This window comes from Equus quagga, chromosome 15 (assembly GCF_021613505.1).
Source record: "Equus quagga isolate Etosha38 chromosome 15, UCLA_HA_Equagga_1.0, whole genome shotgun sequence".
Taxonomy (NCBI): Eukaryota; Metazoa; Chordata; class Mammalia; order Perissodactyla; family Equidae; genus Equus; species Equus quagga.
The window spans coordinates 79,293,843-79,316,204 of NC_060281.1; the positions used below are offsets into that span (position 1 = coordinate 79,293,843).

General features: G+C 41.4%; 1 protein-coding gene across 6 annotated transcripts in view; it reads right to left on the bottom strand.

Moving 5' to 3' along the window:
* The window catches only part of CIT (citron rho-interacting serine/threonine kinase), a 156,192-nt gene that overhangs the window by 117,225 nt on the left and 16,605 nt on the right, over nt 1-22,362 (bottom strand). For all 6 annotated transcript variants that reach the window (XM_046640859.1, XM_046640861.1, XM_046640860.1 and 3 more), the window contains 5 exons: nt 20,954-21,055; nt 8,607-8,749; nt 7,608-7,701; nt 1,863-2,066; nt 108-261 (listed from right to left, as the gene is read on the bottom strand). In XM_046640859.1, the coding sequence (XP_046496815.1) occupies nt 108-261; nt 1,863-2,066; nt 7,608-7,701; nt 8,607-8,749; nt 20,954-21,055 (697 nt within the window). The remainder of the gene's footprint in view (nt 1-107; nt 262-1,862; nt 2,067-7,607; nt 7,702-8,606; nt 8,750-20,953; nt 21,056-22,362) is intronic.

Below are 22,362 nucleotides of genomic sequence, written 5' to 3' on the forward strand. Positions count from 1 at the left end.
TTATTTATATAATTTATGCGAGTTTCTGTAGGCCAGAATAATTTCAGATCGTTCCTACATGTTTCTTAATCCCAAAACAAGAATTTAAGGAATGGGGTTCTACTTACAGTTACGAATGCTATTCCAGTCGATTCTAGAGAAGAAAGGATGGCAGCAAAGGCCTTCAAACTTCAGTCTCTCTTTCTGGCCACACAACAAACTCTGAATCAGATCAAGTAATTCACTGCTAACTTTGGGGTCATCTGGAAACTTCAAAAACCGCTATTCCAAAAAATAAAATAATCATTTCCTTAGTAAATTCAGCTTGTCATGTCCCAAAGTTAAGAAAGTATTTCCCATATATGCAAGTTTCTTTTCTTTTTAAAGAAGGAAGTTTTGTGCCCTCTTAACTTTGGACCAAAGGCATGTTCCCAAAATAAATGTCCTGTTCACATGAATAGGCCTAGTTCCTTTGCAAGGGTTCGATATTCTTCATGACTTGACCCCGATCCCCTCTCCTGTCTCATCTCGCTACACTCCCCATCTCGCTCTTTGCTGTCCAACAATGATGAGCTATTTAAAGCTTCCTGAACAAGTCACGCTGTTCTCTCTGCCTAGAAATCCCTCCCCAACCCAAGCCCCCACCTTGCCTTCTCTGCCTACCTCTTCCACTCTATCACTCCCTCCTCCATGCTCTTTCTGTACAGTCATGCACTGCATAACAATGATTCAGTCAATGACAGACCACATGTACGATGCTGGTCCCATAAGATTAGTACCATATAGCCTAGGTGTGTAGTAGCCTATACCTTCTAGGTTTGTGTAAATGCACTCTATGATGTTCATACAATGATGAAACTACCTAGCAACACATTTCTCAGAACACATCCCCATCATTAAGTGACGCATGACTGGACTCTACTTTTGTGTGTAAACAATGTATTTTGATTTCACTGTGATGATGGAGAAAGAAGGCAGAGAGAGCCTTCTTCATATTGCTCATCACCATAAACTCAGTACTAATAGTAACTAGTGGAATTCACTCACTATTGAATGAGTGGATTGAAATGAGGGAAATAAATTAGCCCCAAGAATGATCTAAGGGGAAGCTTAAACTCAAGAATAAAAAATAATATATGTATATATTAAGCATATATATAAAATAAACATAAAAATATGTATTAAATTGGGTAAGATAAAAACTTGTGAAATAAGGTCTCTTTTTCCTTTTGGTTGAAACTGAAACACATACATTTATCATATCCTTAAGAAATGGGCCTAGTATAGTAGAAAGTACAGTTATGAGAAAATGGTTTTAATTCTACTTTGTATATTACTGTACTTCTAATTCATGTCCTCATTCAATTTTACTACCATGTTTGATAGCCCCTAGTACTAAGAAGCAGTACAGCATAATATCAAGAGCATGGACTTCAAAGCAAGACTGCCTGTGTTATTTTGGGTAAGTTACTTAACCACTCTGTGCTTTGGTTTCCTCATCTGTAAAATGAAAATAATAATATCTACCTCACAGGGTTGTTTGAGGATTAACTGTCAATAAACTATATTTCATCAATTCACATTTATTCACATTTAACAGTTCTGAAGTCAAAACGCTTTTTTTAATCAATGAAATATCACAGATTAATTGGCAGCGGGTTTTTTTTTTTAATGGTACATAAAGTAATGGCTTACAATTACTGGCAGCTGAGAGTCAATGAAATTCAATTAATAAAATGTTTAGAATGGTTTTTGGCACAAAGTAAGTGCTACATAAGTATTTGCTATTGTTACTATCCAGGACTGCTGGTTGACATCATCAATGTTCATTCACAATTTTTAAATGATCTTTCTCAACATTACTTCAAACATTACTTCTTTACCTGGAAATTCATGATGTTATTGAAGGTTCTGGCTGAGGTCCCCTCAGTGAATGGGGACCTTCCATAAACCATCTCATAAGCTATGACTCCCACCGACCACCAGTCACAGCCTAAGCTGTAGACGCCTTTTCCGTCCCCGTTCATCACAGTCAGTACTTCAGGGGCCATGTAATCTGGGGTCCCGACTGGGAGTCTGGCACTCACCTGGAAACCCACAAATAAAATGAACACAGCAAACTTTCAATTATCCTCAAATAGATTGTCAACAGCCACATTTCAGACACAAGCTGATTTGCCACTGATTACTATTCTCCCAGGCACTTAAACCTTCTGTCAAGTGGCACACCACCAGGAAATGCAAACGATTTACTAATTAGAAAAAAAAAGTACATAATATAATCCAAAGGCAAAGGGGCAAGTGTTGTTGCTAATATACACCCTTTGGTTACACAAATGAGAGTTCCATATATACCTGGAATGAAATGTGTCTTTCCTGATACATTACTGATATGAAAAAACGTCTCTTACTTATGAAAACAGTAAAATGACAATAAATCCCAAAGATGAATCTCTAAGATCAATCTACCCATTATTGAAAATCTGGCAGCTAGCTGGCAACACAATATTACAAACGTGTTGTATCTCAAGTTTCAATATTTGGAATCAAGATTCTACTTCGGCCTACCCACAGGGCAAGGCATGATAAATAACTTACACCAAGGGCCAAATGTTAATGAGTTCCTTTTGCTCAACCCCGACTCCTGTTCCTGTGGTTTCCTCCCCACTATTCAGAAATCCAGGGCCTTCCCAATGAATGGCGCCCAAGCACCTGACCCTAGCAAAGAAAGATTAGGACATGTAGGAGCTTTTTATGAAGCTAAATACATTCCATTTAAAGAACTGTCCTTTTTTTCTGAGAATTTGTCCTTCCGACTGTTTTAGTGTTTGCATGCCTTTTGTTTCCTGAAATGATGCTGATGAAAGAAATATGTTTTCCATCCCTCATCTCAACCTCTCACTAGGCAACCTAGTAAGCTGGCAACCTTTTCGCCTTCAAGATTGTTTTGAAGTTTCACTGAGGCATAAAATTTGAAGTCTAAGGATCATCTCTCTAACTTCTTCCCCATCAAAACAGAGAGGGCCTGATGTTAGTCATATACTGTGTTGACCAGTTGCCCAATAACCCTGAATCTAAAAAGGCTTCTCACACGTCGGCAGTTACATAGTGCAAAAGAACTTTCTCCCCATTAAAGGCTGCTACAGGCCCCTGAGTGAGCCGAGAGATTTTATAGGTATGGCCACACATTTTTAAGGCTGGGCTTTACATAAAGAAAGTCAATTTGCTTTGCTTTGATTTGATTGGGGATTGAGAGGAAAGTGAATGTTTATAGAGGACATTATGATGTCTCCTTTCCCAGTGATGAAGACCCCAGACCTTCCAGTCTGTAACTTTAACCTTTTCCATTCCTCTGCCTCAAAGACCATTGTTATAGGAAACAAACTCATTTTCCCTACTCCCTTTTTTCTTTTCACCCCTTTACTGAGGCCCACCGTAGGTTCTTCCAAACCCTAAACCCAGAAAGCAGTGTGACACTGTTATTCCTGACACAGTCATCCACTGCTTTGGGCAGTAGGATTTCCACTGCAAATTTCCACTTGGGAAAGCTAGATGGTCACACTACCCAGGAAACCCACAGGCAGGTCTGTGTTGATGGACAAAAGTGGGGAGAAAGGAGAAAATATTTGGCCCAAGACAGAACCACAGGGCACCTTAAACTTGAGGAACTAAAAGTAGCTTAAGTCAAGGGGAAGTCTTGACGTCAGGAAGCCTGAGCCAACTCATCTGTCTTTTCATCTGTGTATAAATGTTAACGAGCTCGGCACAGGATTAAGATTCAACTCCAGGGTTTTGGTAAAAACCCTCAATACTGACAATGGGTAATAGATATTTTTTAAATGACAAAATAAGAGAAGAAAAGCTCTAACATCCCAGTTTGACTAGGTATTGGTAATGTCACTGTACGCTGATTAAATGCTTACCCTTTATGCCTAATTACCTTGCAGAACTATTAATACACAATCATCAAATACGCATCATTTGCACTTGCTGGATTTTATCACCACACTAGATTGAGAATATTCAGTTCCTGTTTGCAGCCACAGGGCTTGGTTCCTTGTTGACAACCTTGAAAGGAACTTGACTAGGTCATGTTTATCAGCATGACCTGGCAAAGGGTATAAATTGTCAATGCCTCATTTTCAAACTAACGATTAGATTTACCAAAGGGAGTCTGATAACTCCCCAACTAATTCTTGCCCCGTAACAGATATGTGCTGATACACATTTACATCTAATCATTTTGTAATTTTATAAATTTGAAAGAAAAATACTCCCTAGCTTGCTTTTACATCTCCTACTATAGTACTTAACACTAATTAACAAAGGTTTCATTGACAACTTAATGACTGCTAAATTTCCATTAGTTACTGACCTCTAAGCACATTAAACCTGCTCAACACGTAATCTCACACATCCTGATAAGGATTTTGCAAGATGCTTTCACTCTCCTCTGGTGACAATTCACAGCCAGCTAATCTGAGTAGGCTATTAAAAGCGGAGCCCTGCACTAGAAGCCCTGCCTGCCCGCAGTACATCATCTGACAAGTTTTACTAAACTTTAGTCAACTTTCACTGTATTGGCAGGCAAGAAAATAAACCAGTTCAGCAGAAGACAGTAAGAAAATGATGAGGAGACAGAACAGTCAGTCATATTTTGGGAGATAGAGAGGTTAAGAAAAGAGAAAGAAAGAAAAGGATTAATTGAGCAGATTCCTTTACAAGCAGAAAGCAGAGAAGAAAGTAAGAAAACCACTGCCTTCCTCCTCCCCATCCCTTTCTCAAAAAATGTTTAAACATAGAACCATTTCAACCTAACTTTCCCCATCTAGCTGCCCAGGGCATAAACACACACTCGCAGAAGCAAGGGGGAAAAAAATTCTTACTATGTTGCTCCTCGTGTGGAAAATAAAGAAAATCTTTCACTCCTATAGAAATCTCAAAAAAGGCTATCTCCTATGGTTTCCAACTGCTAAATGGGGCTGATTATCACATAACATGCTACAATGCTCTTTATTTACAGTCTCCTTACAATTGTTCTTGTGAGCCCTGAATGAGACAGGTTGAAACTGTTAACCACTTGCCATTCTTTGAGATTCTAATAAGGTGAAGTGGATGACCTGAGTCACACAGCAGGTCTATCCAAACCTCCAGGCAGCAAAGTCCACCTGTGTTTCCTAAGGAAAATACTCCAAAGCAACATTCTCACCAAGAAGGGAAACACAGACAATGGAAGATGAAAAACTCAACAGATCTAAGATTCACAAATATCCAAAATACATAAATAATATTTGGGAGCGGTAAGGAAAAGGACTAATTGATTTGGAGTGAGTAACATACATTAATTTCTGTAAATGTGAATTGTTTTATATACTAAATTTTGAGCACAAAAAATATTTAGAACCTACTTTAGGTCTTAAAATATTCTATTTAAAAGAAACACATGTTGAATCAACACCATTCAGCAAAAATATCCCCCCAAAACATATAATTCTATATCCATTTTGATTTTATCTAGATTGCAGGTTATTGGTCTTCTACAGTAAAAGGGCCTTTGCACTTAAAATAACGCCAAAAATACCCTTCTTATCTGCTTGTCACATTCTGGCCCTATAAGCACAAAGTTCTGGAGAAGCGATTCTCTCTCCAAGAGGAGAGGAGGTACAATATTCTCAAGTGTGTAGGACTGAGCGCCATATCTCCTTGACCAAAATAATCAGGGGTTGACTGTTGAGCTGCAAAAAACCTGAGTGCCTCCAGGAGGCTCCCCACCCGAAGTGAATGCTGCTACAGTTAGAAGAACTGAAAAGGGCATTTTGAAGCACTGAAAAACAGAAATCTGAAATGAATAGCAGTCCTGTCTCCACCAAGGGCCCTGAAGAGAGAGACTCCAGATGCAGAGAGAGGGCCTTACTCTTTATTCCCATTTATTTAGCAAGCAGTGACAGTGGATCATAATCTAGTCTTCCAAAGTAGGTTCTCTTACTGCAAATACATATTGATGGCTCTAATTAACAAGCTTTCTGATGCTTCTCAATCTACTGCAGTGGTTCTCAACTGGAAATGCTTTTGTCCCCCAGGGAACATCTGGCAATGTCTGGAGATATTTTTCGTTGTCACAACTGGAGGGGAGGGTCCTATTGGCATCTAGTGGATAGAGGCCAGGGATGCAGCTTCACATCCCATAACGACAGCCCCCCCACAACAAAGAATTATCCAGACCAAAATGTCAATGGTGCCATGTACCTATGCTTCAGTTGTTATCAGATTATGTACCCAGGCTTCAATTTATTTCTGGATGCACGAGTTTATTAAGGTCACTAATGCAACATATAAGTTTTTGAACCCTAGGTGATAAAACTTTTGCATTATTTAACTTTTTTTCTGTGCTTTATTCTACAAAATTCAATGCCTAAGTTTTCGTGCCTATTTCTGAATTGTACATAATTGTTAAACATAAAATGCTTTGACTCTATAATCTAATTCTTAATGTAATGATCAAGAGGAAAAGATTATAAGAACATAATCTGGAAAAAAAAAAAAACAGTACTGAGATTGAGAAACCCTGACCTTGCACCCGCATACGGAGCCTGAATACCAAGTAAATTATCTCAAGAAGGCCTCAGGTCTGCAGAACACAGAGGCCGCACCCTACAGTGCACGGAGTTACCAAAACTCCAAGTCTTTTCCTAATATCAACCTAATAATACCCACCTTTCCTCCAAGAAACTTGAGAAAAAATGGCAGTTTTACATATTGCCCTTTATAAAGACTTAACTCTCAGAGCCAGGAGCCATTTTGCAGAGCAGCCTCTCCAACTTCTTAATTTATGCATTTTAACTAGAATCAGTATTTTTTAGAAAAAGAATAAAAGGCCAAGTTGCTAAGGATTTGTCCAGGTCACCAAGTGGTTCAGTTGTGAAATTAGTCTTAAAATGTAAGTCATTTTTCTCTTAGACCTTCCATTTTTCGCACAGTTAACTTGCAAATTCACATTTTAGTATGTACCAACTTTATCAGATTTTTACTTTGTCATCTTTTTCCTAAAGTAGTCTCACTCTTGATTTCAATAGCCGCCTCCTGTCTTCCTAATTGGAACATGGAATACAGCTTAATTTTTACCAGAGGTTCAGGTCTCAGAATTGACATTTTGAGCACTTGGTTCTTAACACTTAAGGATATTTGGTCTAAATGCTCCGGTGATTAACTTCAATTTTGCTGCGTAGGAAATAGAGGATATCAGATAAATAAGGTTACATTTCGCCAAAATATTTTAAAGTAAAAAAGATAAGGTAGCAGAAGACAATCTGCAACAAGCAAGGAAAATGAAGGAAAGAACAAAATAAGCATTTTCCCTTCTTTTGAACCAAACTATAAACATATTCCTAAAAATATCTTGTGGGGTATTAGCGAGTATCATACATAAAAGGGTGCCAAGGCCAAGTCAGTCTGGGAAATAGCTCTGTGCCCCCACCCCTACTTCCACCCCCGGAGAAATCATTTCATACGCTAGGAGATGAAGACCTCAAAACGACACTCAACATTATCCCATATTTTCCAAACTTCTGAGGACCTCAGAATAATTTGTAGCATAACCTCTATTAAGCTATCTTATTACATCTTGTTACCATTTTATTTGAGTTCATTTTAGCAGCTGATCCAAAATCCACCAGCTTGATGTGTCCCATTCGGTCAATGAGAATGTTCTCAGGCTTGATGTCTCTGTAAGAAAATCAGGGCCACAAATTAGTGTTGTCTTCTCCATGCCAATCAGCAAGCAACTGCTAACCTAGGATATTGATTCGGCCAAAATGTTAGTGTCTGTTTTCTGCTATACAGACCCACTGACGGACATAAATAACAGACAAACATTTCACAAAAACAAATGTAAGTTAAAAAAAAAGAAGCAGAGGAAAGCAATGAAGGAAGGGAAGGAGGGGAGAGACAGGAAGGAAGGAAGCAAGGAAGGGACAGAGGGAAGGAGGGATAGAGAGGGAAGAAGAGAAGGAAAGGGAACAAACACATGTTGTTAGATGGATTAGTTCTCCTAGAGACACACATTTTACATTAGGTAAACTAAGGCCACAAGAAGCTCTGGGACTTGCCCAAGGTCAGGTAGCTAATCACTGGAAAAGCTGAGACTCTATTCCAGATTTCGTGATTCCTGGTCTATCGTTCCATTCCCACAACATCCTCAGATCTACATAAAACATCAGATGGGTGAGGATGCAAAGAAACACTTTTTGACAGAGGATTTTGTGGAACTCCTTTGTAAATTACTACTGGGCGAGGTCAGAAGTACAACTCCACGGTCTTCTGTTCCTATGTGGTATGCCAGTTCTTCTGCAAATCAAACCTGCTTTTCCCACCATATAACCCAAAGAACCCATGCAAGAGTTCCCAGTCTTATTAGCAAACTTAAGAATGTTACAATTCTAGATCCATTTCACTGTTGAATGGGTAAGCTGAAACGTCTGCCATTCTGAAAAATTTACTTTCAGCCAGTTTAAGTAAAGACTGCCTAAAAACTGGATGGAGCATTCTTTTGATGTTGAAATCACGCACCCATTCACTCTGTTGTAGGAACTCTTAGGCGATGCAGGTAAATTCTCAGTATACTCACTTACCGATGTACATATCCCATCTGATGAACGCTGTGAACAGCCAAAATCAGTTCAGCTAGGTAAAACTGAATCATATTTTCATCTAATTGGTCCTCATATCTATTCAAAAGTGACAGCAAGTCCCCTCCAGGCTGATATTCCATGACCTGTATAGAATGCAAAGGCATTAATTCTTCATATACTCAAAAAAAGGAAATGTCTCAATTAGATCCTCAAATACTGCCTGACGTGTTATAATTACAATGTCTCCACAAAGCTATGAAGATATGTGAGAGTATTGCAAGTCACGTAGGATGAGGTCCCTGCCCTAAGGAAATTACATCCGTTACCCAAGAGACCCAATATAATCAAAGAATAGTCTCAGACACCAAGCCCAATGTTTGTGAGGCAAGCTTGAAACATTGAATTAAATCTACCCACTGACCCACCTGCCCAAGGCGACACCCCAGACACTCCCTGGGATTAGGCATACTGCATAGACGGAAATTCCTGGAGGGCAACAAACCCTCTTGCGTCCTTTTTGCATTCCCCTCAGCACCCAGCAGAACATAGGAGGTGTGCACTAAATGTGATACAATCTTTTCCCTTAACAGTCAGTGTGGAAGGCAACCTGACCATCTCTATTACAAATTTAAATATGAACATATACCCTTTGACCTAGTAATTCCACTTCTGACGATTTATTTTACAGGAACTTATAATAGTTTGTAGATAGACAAATAGATTCACTGCAGCCCTGTTTATAACACAGAAAAAAAACCTTGGAAATGACCCAAATATCCACCACTAAGAGACTGCTAAAATATGATATATCTAAACAAAGGAATAAGATGCAGATATTAAAAATAAATAGACGATCTATTCCTACTGCCATAGAAACTGTCCATGAAAATATACAGTGACATCCTATACAAGATAAAGTACAACCCCTTTTTGGATTAAAAAAGAAAACAAACTACTACATTTGTTAGTACATATATATATATATAGGGAAAAAAATCTGGAAGAATTGAAAATACAGCCTCGGGGCCAGCTCCGTGGCCGAGTGGTTAAGTTCGCGCGCTCCGCTGCGGCGGCCCAGGGTTCGGATCCTGGGCGCGGACATGGCACCGCTCGTCAGGCTACGCTGAGGCGGCGTCCCACATCCCACAACTAGAAGGACCTGCAACTAAGATACACAACTGTGTACGGGGGGGTGGGTTGGAGAGATAAAGCAGGAAAAAAAAAAAAGATTGGCATCAGTTGTTAGCCCAGGTGCAAAAAATACAGCCTCGGGTAAAATGTTTGACTAAAAGAAATTTTTCATCCCAAGGAACTGAAATCATTCCTCCTTTTGATGATACCAAGTGTCATATTCTCGAGTCAACATGCAGCTTTGAGGTCAATTTGCCTGGGTTGTTTCAGGCTGGTGACTTCACCTCTTTGCCTTCCAGTTTCAGCCTTTGGAAAACGAGAAGACTAATTTCATTGCAGCACTGAGCCTGGCACCAACCAGGTCCTCCACTACCCCTCAAGTCCTCTCCTTTCCCTCCCTTTACCGCCTGATCCTCTCTGCTCTGGCTGGGAGAGGCTGGGACCATTTTGAGCATCTCTGCAGCCATGTCAACCCTTACTGAATTCTCCTGTCCTTTGCTCTGATTTCCCATTTTATGAGCCTCACTATAAATATCTTTTGTTCTTAAATGTCTCAAATCCTTTCTGGAAAGAGGCAAGACCTGAATGAATGGCTTAAACAAAACACTAAATCTCTCAAACTACTGCATTCCAGAAGCCAGCACTGGGATGTGAATTTTCTCCATCCCCCTCCATACTCCTGTTTGCTTTTAGTCCAGAATTAGAAGAAAGCTCTAGTCAAATCAGACGTGGAGCATCTGCACATATCCCCCAGAGGACGCAGGCTGGTCTAGTCAAGACTCCGTCCAGATCAGCTCAACCCCACACCAGAGACCCCAGAGGAGCCAGTAACTTGCATGTCCTCCTGGAAGGCTCCATGTCACCTGGGAGTCTCGCTCGTTCACTTGGAATCTTACATATAGCAGATACTTAACGAGATATTGGACAATTTGAAGGGTAAGGTTCCATTTGCACTGAAATTGCTGGAAAAAATTGATTTATGAACTAACAAGAACACCAACACTTAGAAGGGGTGGCAGCTAAAACACAGACTTTATTTCCCCGAAATTCACAGCAGAAATGAGCTACTTGTCCCAGTCCTAAACTGCAACCTGGCACCACCTGGCAGCCTATAGTTCACCCACTCATCTCAACCTGGTTCTCCACGGGCCTCGGGTATGTGGGTGAATGTGAATTTTTACGTCTGTTTTAAATATATATTGCCATTAAAAAGGTCTTAAACATCCAAAAAAAATTCACAGATAATAACAGAAGTACTCACACTTTTAGAACCGAAATGTCTTAAAATAAGAACAATGCATATTTATGACGACACGTCGCAGTTATAAATTTTCTAACCTGGCTCTATTAAAGACATGAAGAAACAGAACAGCTTGTAAGTTTAAGGATAAGAAAGTCAAACACATAGCAGCCACTGGCAACTTTTAAGAGCTCACAAACTGACCACTATTTAGTACTTGGCAGCTACTCCTGAAGATTCTATTTGTAATGACCAGGAAAGTACTTCAGAAAATAAGAACCATCTCTTAGGCAAAAAGATATGTATTCTTTGCTCCTATTCAGAAGATCCAATTTCCTGAGCTGGAAATCACCACCCAAACTAGATTAGTCCTTTCTACGAGTCAAATAACATTTCATTTCTTCAAAACCAGGGCTGATTGAGAAGACAAGCAATAAAAATTACAACAGCTGCTCGACAGCATGCTCCACAACACGAGGCCAAAATAGACATACGAAATGACAAACCTTTAAATAGACTGGGTCCTTATCAAAGAAACTAATCAAACTTGACCTACCAACACGATTCCATATTACTTTACTAAAAATTCCAACTGTGCACCATCAGGAGAACTTAGTTTGGCCATTTATTGAGCAAATTTGGCTATCCCAAGATGTTACCCCTATCCTGAAACCATCCTACCGGAGGATAGTTGCTCATTCTGGTATGAATGGAGCTAGCCCATTGGTAAGATGACTTGTGTGTGGCCAACCCAAGCTTAATCAACCATCTCGCTGTTGAGCTTAGAGATACAATAAAGAACCAGGATGTGGGCACTTTCAGAAAACACTTTTGGACTTTTAAAAATGGTACAAAACCAAGAGGTGCCAAAAGCATCATCAGAAGTCACAAACTGAGACTCTTCAAGTCTTCACACCGGAAGACCTACTGTGAACCAAAGACAAAGGTCAGCAGAACTCTACGAAGATTAAGGTCAACGTCGCCCCTAAGGCTGTGCCAGACGGTCCATTCACAGAATCTGGTTTTGTCCAAAACTGTGACTCTGTCCCTGACTTTTACCACTCAGAGATGCCCAGCGAGGCTCTGATCGCTTCTAACCTAATTAGACTGTAAGCCCTCTGGGGCAGGACTTCCCAAACCTGCCTGCCCACCAGGATCACCTAGGGAAGCACTTTTTTTAAATGGATAAAACACAATCATCCAAATAAATATTTGAGTGCCTAGTAGGTGCCATACATTGTTCTAGATTAGGAAAATAGCAGTGACTAAAACAGACAAAAATCCCTGCCTTCACAGAGCTGGAATTCTAGTGGAATGAAAAAGAATTTAAAAAAAAATAATTAAGCAATATGAAAGGATAAAGTCTGTCTCCTTTGCATCCTACCCATCAAGGGAGCTTGTTAAAACCCAAACCCAGACGTCAATAGTCAAGCTCCATGGGTGGGGTCCAGGAATCTGCATTTTTAAGGAGCTACAGGGATGATTCTGATGCGGCCAGCCCAGCACCATATTGAGACCCGCTGCTGCTGAGGTTGTGGCACCAATGGGCTCCCTACTCCATCCAAATGAAAAGTTTCTACAGCAGAGGAACCCTTGTATAAAACCTGGCCTTAATACAGGCATCATTTCTGCTGCTTACATTTTTTCAATGACTACTTGGAGCCTTTTTGCATATCAAAACAAGATCACTGACAAGGGCTGGAAAATAATCCACCCACCAGAATGGAAGCAACGATCTGCCATCCTTCCAAGGACGGGAGATGTCCCTGCATGCAATGAACAGCTGCAGGTCACCCAAATGGTGATCAGCAAGGCATGGTAATCAAAGGCCGGGGAGAAGGGAGGAGGAAAAAGAGCCCTACAGTGAAACAGCCCTAAACAATGTGACAACCCTGCGGATGGCAGAGAAAGCACAGCAGCTGACAGACGAGCCTGGCTTGGAGCTATAATGGACTTGCTCTTTTAAAACAAAGACGTTCAGGCCAACAGAGACAGACCCTTCTGATGGCAGCAGCTGCAGATGCTAATTAAAGGGCAAATCTTACATGTGTTCGGTTTGGAAGGAGCGGCTGCTTCTCTTTTGGTGTTTGCATCTATACCCCAAGTACTGGGATGGCAATTCCTCTCAGTTGTGTTGAGTTTGAAACAATAGGCAAACGTGTGTGTGTATGTGCGTGTGCATGCATGAATACATTTGCACATGCACATAAATGCAAGCTTGCATGCACAAGCATGCATGTGTGGGGGGTGTGAATATTTAATAGTTCTTTAGTACTCTATTCCAATTTGCATAGGGCGCCATTAGAAGCACGCTGTGCTGGCCACCTCTTAGAAATGTGTCCTTGAAATGCTTGTACTACAATCAGCATGAGTGAAAGTACCATGAAAATGTAATGACGCTAGTGGCATCATTATCCGCTCTGCCCAGTGTTCCTGAGCTTTGATGTGGGGGAGGAGGCAAGGAATCCTCTAAGCAGAGTGACCCCTAGCAGAGACCCTAAATTATTCTTCTTGAAGGACAAGGTGACCAAGTGAAAAGGCCCACTATTCCAGAAAATATGAATCCTAGCCTGATTCATCCATCTATTCAAAAAATCCTCACTGAGCACTGAATCATCCAGGGTCTTGGCAAGAAACAGGCAGCACATTCAAACTAGGTAATCGAGGACATTAATTAATGAAAGGCCTATTTACAAAGGTGTGGGTAAGGTTAAAGGAAATAAACATTGGATCGTGAAGCATCCCAGGGCTAGTAACAGCCGGGGAGTAGGTACCATTTCTTGGTCTGAAAGAATAAGGGAAAGGATCTCAGATGTGTACATTATTCCTGAGAGAATGAAAGGAAGAAGCAGTAACCAGAAACTAACTATGCTATAAGACAATGGTTCTCAGTGGGGCCCCCCCGACCAGCAGTAGCTGGATCACCTAGGAACCAGTTAGAAATGCAAATTCTGGGGCCAGCCGGTAGCGCAGCAGTTAAGTGCACACATTCCGCTTTGGTGGCCCAGGGTTTGCCGGTTCGGATCCCGGGTGCAGACATGGCACTGCTCGGCAAGCCATGCTGTGGTAGGCGTCCCACATATAGAGGAAGATGGGCATGGATGTTATCTCAGGGCCAGTCTTCCTCAGCAAAAAGAGGAGGATTGGCAGCAGATGTTAGCTCAGGGCTAATCTTCCTCAAAAAAAGAAGAAAAAAGAAATGCAAATTCTTGCACCCCAGCCCAAACTTGCTGAATCAGAAACTGAAGGTAAGGCCAGGCAAACTGGGACAATGTAACTAAACTGTGGCTCCTAAAACGGTAAAACTCTAAATACATTCACTTGAAATATGCCTCAAAAGACCAGGACATAAAACAACTATTTCCAAGGCCCTGAGAACTCAAAAAACCCCCAAGGCAATAACACACTCAGCAATTGAATCGGGGTCAATAAGAGATATTAATATCTCATTTCACCAATGAGAAAATTGAAGCCAAAAAGGCCAATGACTCTGGAGAGACCAAACAAGGAACAATAACAAAATAACACTATATTCTAAGTAACAGCTTCCTTCTGATGGGCGGCCAGCTTCCAAACCCTGGCTTTGGAAGCAGCAACACATGAACACCCTGGCAAGTTTGGAGACACGTCTGAAAACTGGATAATCTCACCCAAGACATCAAAACAGCACATGTCTCACTGTCAAAACTATCATAAGCTGCCACATTTCAGTGAAATAAACGATGAAGTTGTACTCGTTAACCCTCTCCAGTCTCCCAAAGACAGCATAGGCTGGTGCTCAAACAGGCCATGGGTCACAGCCTAGAAACAGCCCACCTCCAAACTGTTCCTACACAGGAAGGAAACATTGTGCGTGAATTACACAGTTCTGTGTTGAAAGCAAGACAGAAAACATAAAGAACTAATCCCCAGTAGGATATAGAACAAGGGTCATGTTAGAAGTGATTCTGAAGATGATAGTATAATGTAATGAGTAAGGGTATGGGAGATGGAGCTGGGGAGCCAGACTTCAAACCCCAGATCTACCTTTTATTACCTACAAAAGTAGGTGTTTTAATCCTATGGCAGACTATTAATTGTCCCCCAAATCCACTCTTCCCTACTTCCATAGTAACAAGAATTTTAGCCAGGTATAGCCCACACAACTAGACAGTACAGATGTGTAGTCATGTAACAAAGTTCTGGTCAACAAAATGTGAGAGGAAATGATGTAGCCCACTTCTACATCACACCGTGTAAAAGGAATTTGCTTGCTCTGTCTTTCTGTTCTTTTCCCCTCCAAGCCAGATGGAACAAAGATATGAAATAGCCCAACTTCAAGCATGTCAAAGAGGACAACATCCTAAGGGACCAACCGTGGAGGAGCCACAACATGGAAGGAACCTGGGTCTCTGAATTATCACATATAATAGAGTTGCTCCACCAGCTTGTATTTGGGGGTCTCTTGTTATAGTAGTTTCGCCTATACCTTAACTAATACATTCCTGTGTGCAACTGGGAATGAACAGAGGAAAGTCTATATAAGGTCACAGTAGGGAAAGGAGAGTCACAGGTCAGTTATAGGCTCTGAGCAAGGGCAACCTGAAAAGATCTGACAGGTAAAACACTAATACAAAGCCAGCAGGCTTTGAGAATCTCACAGGGGGATGGCCCTGTGGCAAGTGGTTAAGTTCACGTGCTCCACTTTGATGGCCTGGGGTTCACTGGTTTGGATCCTGGGTGCAGACCTACACACTACTCATCAAGTCATGCTATGATGGCATCCCACATAGAAGAACTAGAATGACTTACAACTAGGATATACAACTATCGCTGGGGCTTTAGGGGGAAAAGAAAGGATGATTGCCAACAGATGTTAGCTCAGGGCCAATCTAAAAAAGAAAAAAGATATGAGTAAATGTAGTTGTATTGATCGTTTGAAAAAAATAAAGAATCTCACAAAGAATTTAGATATAACAATACTACAAGTGGTGAGTTGTAAAATAATGCTTTCTTTGTAAAGATCAGCTCCTTTATTGAAGGACACCAGTAAAGGCATGTTATACAGACTTGAACAGATTTCATCATGAACCAAATCAACAAAGCACTGTTTCCATTGGCCACTTGCCAGAATACGGGACTAACTTTGCCATATAGAATCAGACATTACAATAGACTTTGCTACAATATTCTATATACCAGAAAAAGGTAAGCAACATTCATTGGTATGTAACTACAAATGGGAAATTTTTAAGCATCAAAACTCAAAAGGACCCAAGTTCAATTTCCTGGCACTACACTCCAGATTTTGAAATTCTCACTGGGTCTATCTTCAACTACATACTTTAGAGAGCAAAACTCACACTGCTAACATGATATGACTTCCATAACACAGTAAGTAAATTTGTATGGAAATCAAATTTCTATGAAATTAATCACGCATTCATCCAATACGTATTTCTTAAGCATTTACTTCAGGAAGCTCTACTGGAAGCAAAGGGAGATAATCACTTCCCTTATGGAGAGAATAGCCTAGTGGAGGCGACCAATACCCACTAATGAAGAAGTACAGGGTGCTATGAACGCACAACAGAAGGGCACTCCTCCCAGGAGTAGAGGGTCCAAGAAGCATTTCTAGAAAAAGTGAGATCTGGCCCAAGCCCAGAAGGAGAAATAAAAGTTAGCCAGGGAAAGAGGGGAGAGCACGAAGAAAGGTCACAGGCATGTTCAAAGAAGCAAAGGAAGTTCAGGATGAACGAAACATGAAAGAGAGACACGGTTGGTGACAAGGCTGGAGGCACATGAGAAAAAGTCCTTGGAAAGCCCTTGGAAGAGTCTGGACCTCATCCACTGGGCAGCAGGGAGTGCCGAAGGGTTTTAACATCAGGATGACTTGGTTGCAGCATGTAGAAGACCTGGGGGGAAGAGCAGGACAGATGGCAGGGAGAACACTTAGGAGGTTACTGCAGCGATGCAGGCAAAAGAAGATGGTGGCCAGAACTCACACAGTGGAACAGGATGGAGAGAAGACATAGCGCTGAGAAACACAGACGAAGTGGGCTCCTTTTTTATTCATTGATTTTAAATGTATCTTTAATTTACCACATTTGCATTACAAATTAATATTCAATTGCCAGGGGAGTGTACTACGATTTGTATGTTTCCCCAAACTCAAAAGGTTTAGTGGTCTATAAGTGGTCACCAGGTACAATGGAATTGCAGTACTTTATGACGCCAATATAGATCCACGGTCCCAGTATCTTGTGGCAAAATGTGGTTCCAGATTCAGAAATGTGCAGATTTCAGGAAGGTAAAACAGTGTGTATTACTTTATATTATGTAAAACCCTCAGGTAGGGCCTGGGATAAGACCCTGTAATTGAACATATTCATAATTTGCAGCAAAATGTATGAATAGTCACACTCAAGGGAATAAAAAAGCGAGTTTGGGTCAGGTCTTACTGCCAAATAAGTAACAAAAGAACTTCAGATTATTCGAGCTCTGGGTATTCCAGAATTGCCGATAAGGGATGGTAGATCTATAATCATATCTTAATTCCTGTGTGAGTTTGGATTTTTATATGAAAATTGTACCCTCAGCAAGCATTTTACTCCAAAGTACCAAAGTACTTCAGAAGAGAATGCAGACAAGGAAATAATTACAAGATCCCATCAGTAATACCTAATTGAGCCACTTAAGAAGGGTGTGAAAATGTCACTGCAGCCAGGCATCAATGTGCTGAGGCAACCAGAACTCCAGAAAACAGCTATTCTGAGATCATTCCTGTCTTGCAAGATGGCGAGTAGAAAAACTGAGAAGATTGTCATTAAGCTAAGGATGCCAACGCCAGTGTCGAAATCCAAAGGGAAGCCCACAGCCAAAAGGCCCAAAAAAGGAAGCCCCCTGCAGCAGGGAGCCTGTTCTAGCAAAGAAATGGGAGATAGTCCCAATACATGAGGTATTCCAGAACATTCCAGAAAGGCTAATTCCGAGCAGAAGTCCACAGCAGTTAAATCCATGATTAAAAAGAAAAAGAGAGCCAGCCCTGACGGGCTAGTGTTAAAGTTTGGCACGCTCCACTTTTGCAGCCGGGGTTGGGTTCCCGGGCACAGAACCGCACCACCCAGCTGTCAGTAGCCATGCTATGGTGGCGGCTCACACAGAAGAACTAGAAGGACCTACAACTAGAATATACAACGATGTAGTGAGGTTTTGAGGAGGAAAAAAAAAGAGAGAGAGAGAAAGGAAGACTGGCAACAGATGTTAGCTCAGGGCAAATCTTTCCCAGAAAAACAAAAAAACGAAAAAGAAAAGGAAGGTTCTTACCACTGTGACAAAGCCAACTGGTAGAGATAAGAATGGTGACAACAGAGGGTTTAAAATTCTCAAAATGCGCAAATATTACCTTCCTAAAGAGGGTATTATTGCATGTGCTTTGAAAACTCTTGAGCTGTGGAGGAAAAAAAACCACTGCAGACAAAACAGGAAGAAAACTGTGAGGGAGTGTCATTCCCAGGGCCCCTCTGATCATCCTCACTGGCCACCATGGAGACAAGCAGTGGCTTCCCTGAAGCACCTGGGCAGCGGCTTGCCACCCGTGCCTGGACCTCTAGTCCTCATTCATCTGCCTTCCTTTACGTAGAACGCTCAGAATTTGCCATCATCTCCACCAAAACTGACCTTGATGGTGTGAGAGTCCCAGAGCATCTGAACAATGCTTACTTTTAAAAGCAGCAGCTGCATGTGATTGGACATCAAGAAGATGAACACTTCAAGCCAGAGGAAGACAAATGAGCCCATGGAGCAGGGCAAGGCAGACCAGAAAACTGCGGATCGCAACTTTCGCCAAAAACCAGAGCCCTTCCTAGCTCCAGGACTGCCTGTGGTGCCTCAAAAACAAAGCGTATCCTTACAAGCTGGTGGTTCTAAATCATTTGCAGAGCTCCAGCAAAAATACCCAAAACAACAGCAAACAAACCACAAAAAACCCTGCTGTTCCAAGGAAATTTCTTTTCTGAGAGCTAATGAAGTCTGTTCATCTACCCAAACATGAGGGGCTCTGCAAGATGCAGAGAGCACAAGGCAAATGTTGCGCATGCAGCAAATGTCCTAGAACACCACTGAGGCTAGAAATACACCAAGGTCATTGGTGAAGGTCAGGGCTCCACGCCTCAGCTCTCACGGAAGGAAAGCTTCCAAGACAATATTCAAGAAAAGGAAGTTTCAGGCCATAAATACAACAGGCGTTGGTTCTGAACGAGCTTGTGGCCAGTGCCAGGCCAGTTTCCCAAGGCATTTGTATAAGAACGTCCTCCCTTAGAAGGCTGGGTGGGGCCAGGGAAACTTCTCTACCAGCATTGGCTTCTCAAGTAATATGAAACCAGTGCAAATAAACTTGGTTTATTCCAGGTCAGAAATAAAGGTAGCAAAGTCCCCCAGAAATGGCCAGTGGAAATTCAAGATAAATAGGTGTCCACCTCTCTTTTATCCTCTTCTCTTACATGAGTCTCTATAAAAGTTCATCTCCAGGGGCCGGCCCCATGGCCGAGTGGTTAAGTTCGCACGCTCTGCTTTGGCGGCCCAGGGTTTCGCCGGTTCGGATCCTGGGTGCGGACACGGCACCACTCATCAGGCCACGCTGAGGTGGTGTCCCACATAGCATAACTAGACGGACCCACAACCAAAAAATATACAATGATATACTGGGGGAATTTGGGGAGGAAAAAAAAGCAGAAAAGAAGAAGATTGGCAACAATTGTTAGCTCAGGTGCCAATCTTTAAAAGAAAAAAAAGTTCATCTCCATTCAAGGTAACAGAATAGTCTTGTTTTAAACGCTGAATCAGGAACAAAAACTGTTTCTAGGATATACTTCTTTAATTTAGGCATCTAAAACCCCAAGAACCTAAACAAGGCCCCCAAATGAATTTTAGCGTTCTATAAGTTATGCCACATCAGGAGAAATGATGGCACCATTCAAAAGAAGGAGGCAGATCTGTATGTACTGACATGGAAGGATGCCCGGGATAAACTGCTGAAAGGCAAAAAGCAAGCTGGAAAGCAAAGTAGAGAGTAATATACCATTTCTGTGAAACAAACTATATACAAGTGTTATAAATATAGACATAGAAATATCTATTTCCACGAGGCATAGTTAAGGGTCAGAATGAACATATACAATCATTAATATTTGCTTCCCTAGGGAAAGGGATTAGAAAGGTAGAGAACTGGGACCAGCCCAGTGGCATAGTGGTTAAGTGCGCACGTTCTGCTTCAGCGGCCCGGGGTTTGCCAGTTCAGATCCCAGGTGCGGACATGGTACTGCTTGGCACGCTATGCTGTGGTAGGCGTCCCACATATAAAGTAGAGGAAGATGGGCATGGATGTTAGCTCAGGGCCAGTCTTCCTCAGCAAAAAGAGGAGGATTGGTTGCAGTTAGCTCAGGGCTAATCTTCCTCAAAAAAAAAAAAAAAGAAAAGAAAGGTAGAGAACTTTCCCTTCTATTTCATACAGTTCTGCAGTGTTTGCATTTTCTTCTAATAGCCATACATTATTATCCCAATTTTTAAAAATTAAAAACTTTAATAATGTGAACCAGACTGAGTGTGGTGATCATTTCACAATATATAAAAATATCGAATCCTTATGTTGTATACCTGAAATTAGTATGTTACATGTCAATTATACCTCAAATAAAAAAAAAGTTAAAGCAAGATTCTATTAAAGATAATATGAGACTATTCCCAAACCAATGACTTCTCATTATTGCCCTTTAAGCCATAGCTACAATCCCTAACAATAAATGGGGCTGTTTCTAAATGGGCTATCCCTTCATCTGTAGGACAAGGAGAACAGGAAGACACTTGAAACTCAGGAAGGCAACTGAATGAATAGGAGGTGTCATGGACCGCAGGGCAAGAACCACATTCAGTTCTAGGCCTGTGAATCTGAGTATCACAGCACTAGACTAATTCCAGAGAGATGGATGTAGAGACTCACCAGATAGAGGTTATTTTTGTCCTGAAAGGCATACTGTAATTGGGGGATCCAAGGGCTTGTGCTCCGAGATAATATGTTCCGTTCTTCCTCAAAAAATGAAACCTAGGGGAAAAAAAAACCCTTTAGACAATTATAAGATAAAGAATTAAACGTCGGGTGGAGGGCGGATGGCCTTTCCTCTCTCTTTAAGGCCTAACTGATGTCTTTAGTTTAAAAAAAAAAAAAGTCATTACTTAACCCAGCATTCCACAAATCTCATTCATTCACTTACCTTGCTCACAATTTTGCCAGCTCCATATATATCTGTCTGATTATTTACCTAACGCCTTTCTTTAAAGTCACCTCACTTCTTTCCAGTCTAAATCATTCTCTTTCTCTTCATCTTCCCTTCCTTAACAATTCAGTCCTAGAGACATTAGGTGGAGAACAAGGTAAGTATCCATGCCAGGTGGTAGGGAGAGAGAGCCCGGTGACCCAGAACAGGGTGCCAGGACCAAGGAGGGTGAGGAGGGCAGCAACCATGTGTGGGGCAGCCCAATGTAGTGTATCAAGGGCCACGGAGGGTGAGGAAGACATCCACATGTAGGGATGGCCTGGAGCAGGGCATCTGAGCCCACCAAGGGGAGGGAGCAGCAGCAAAGACAGCAGATTGGATGCACACAGATGCATAAAATCAGGAAAAATTTTAAGGGTAATGTCAGAGAAGAGAGTTACAAACATGGAAAGGGTGAGAACTAGAAGGAACTCCATGAAGTTGGACTGGACTTGGAGGTATTGGTGTGAACACATTGTTTTCAGTAATAGAGATAGATGTAGAAATAAAAACAGATGTGTGTGTATGAGTGTGTAGGTAGGTATATTGTATATATATTCATGTGTTCTCTAGCTCTGTCCATTGACACGGGTCTGGGAGCAGTGACATCCCAAATTGCAATGAGAACCCATAGTGCCCAGATCTTGACCCTAGAGCCTGAACACCTTGCTGTACCAGAAAGCAAGACAGTGGTTAAAGACGGGGATATGGCAAAAGAACACAAAAGCCAACCTAAGGAGATTCTCATTGGCCAACTTAGAGACAATCTGAGTACAAAAATATATGACAGTAACAAATTGTAACACATTGACTAAAATGGGAAGACACAAGTCCATACAGATATCAATAAATGAATAAACTGAAAGTTTTATGAGGAATGAGTATTGCCATAGTTTGAAAGTACTTCCCTACAAAATGCTTATGTCATTACAAAGAGGAAAGGAGTAACTCCACGGTGGAGAAGCATGGCAGACACCATCTTAATCAGCTGATCAAAGTGAACACCATCATGAATGTGACAAACTGAAATTGAGTCACCTGGGGGATGCAATGAGAAGAACAGAGCATCTCATCTGTGACATTCCTGCCAAAGATC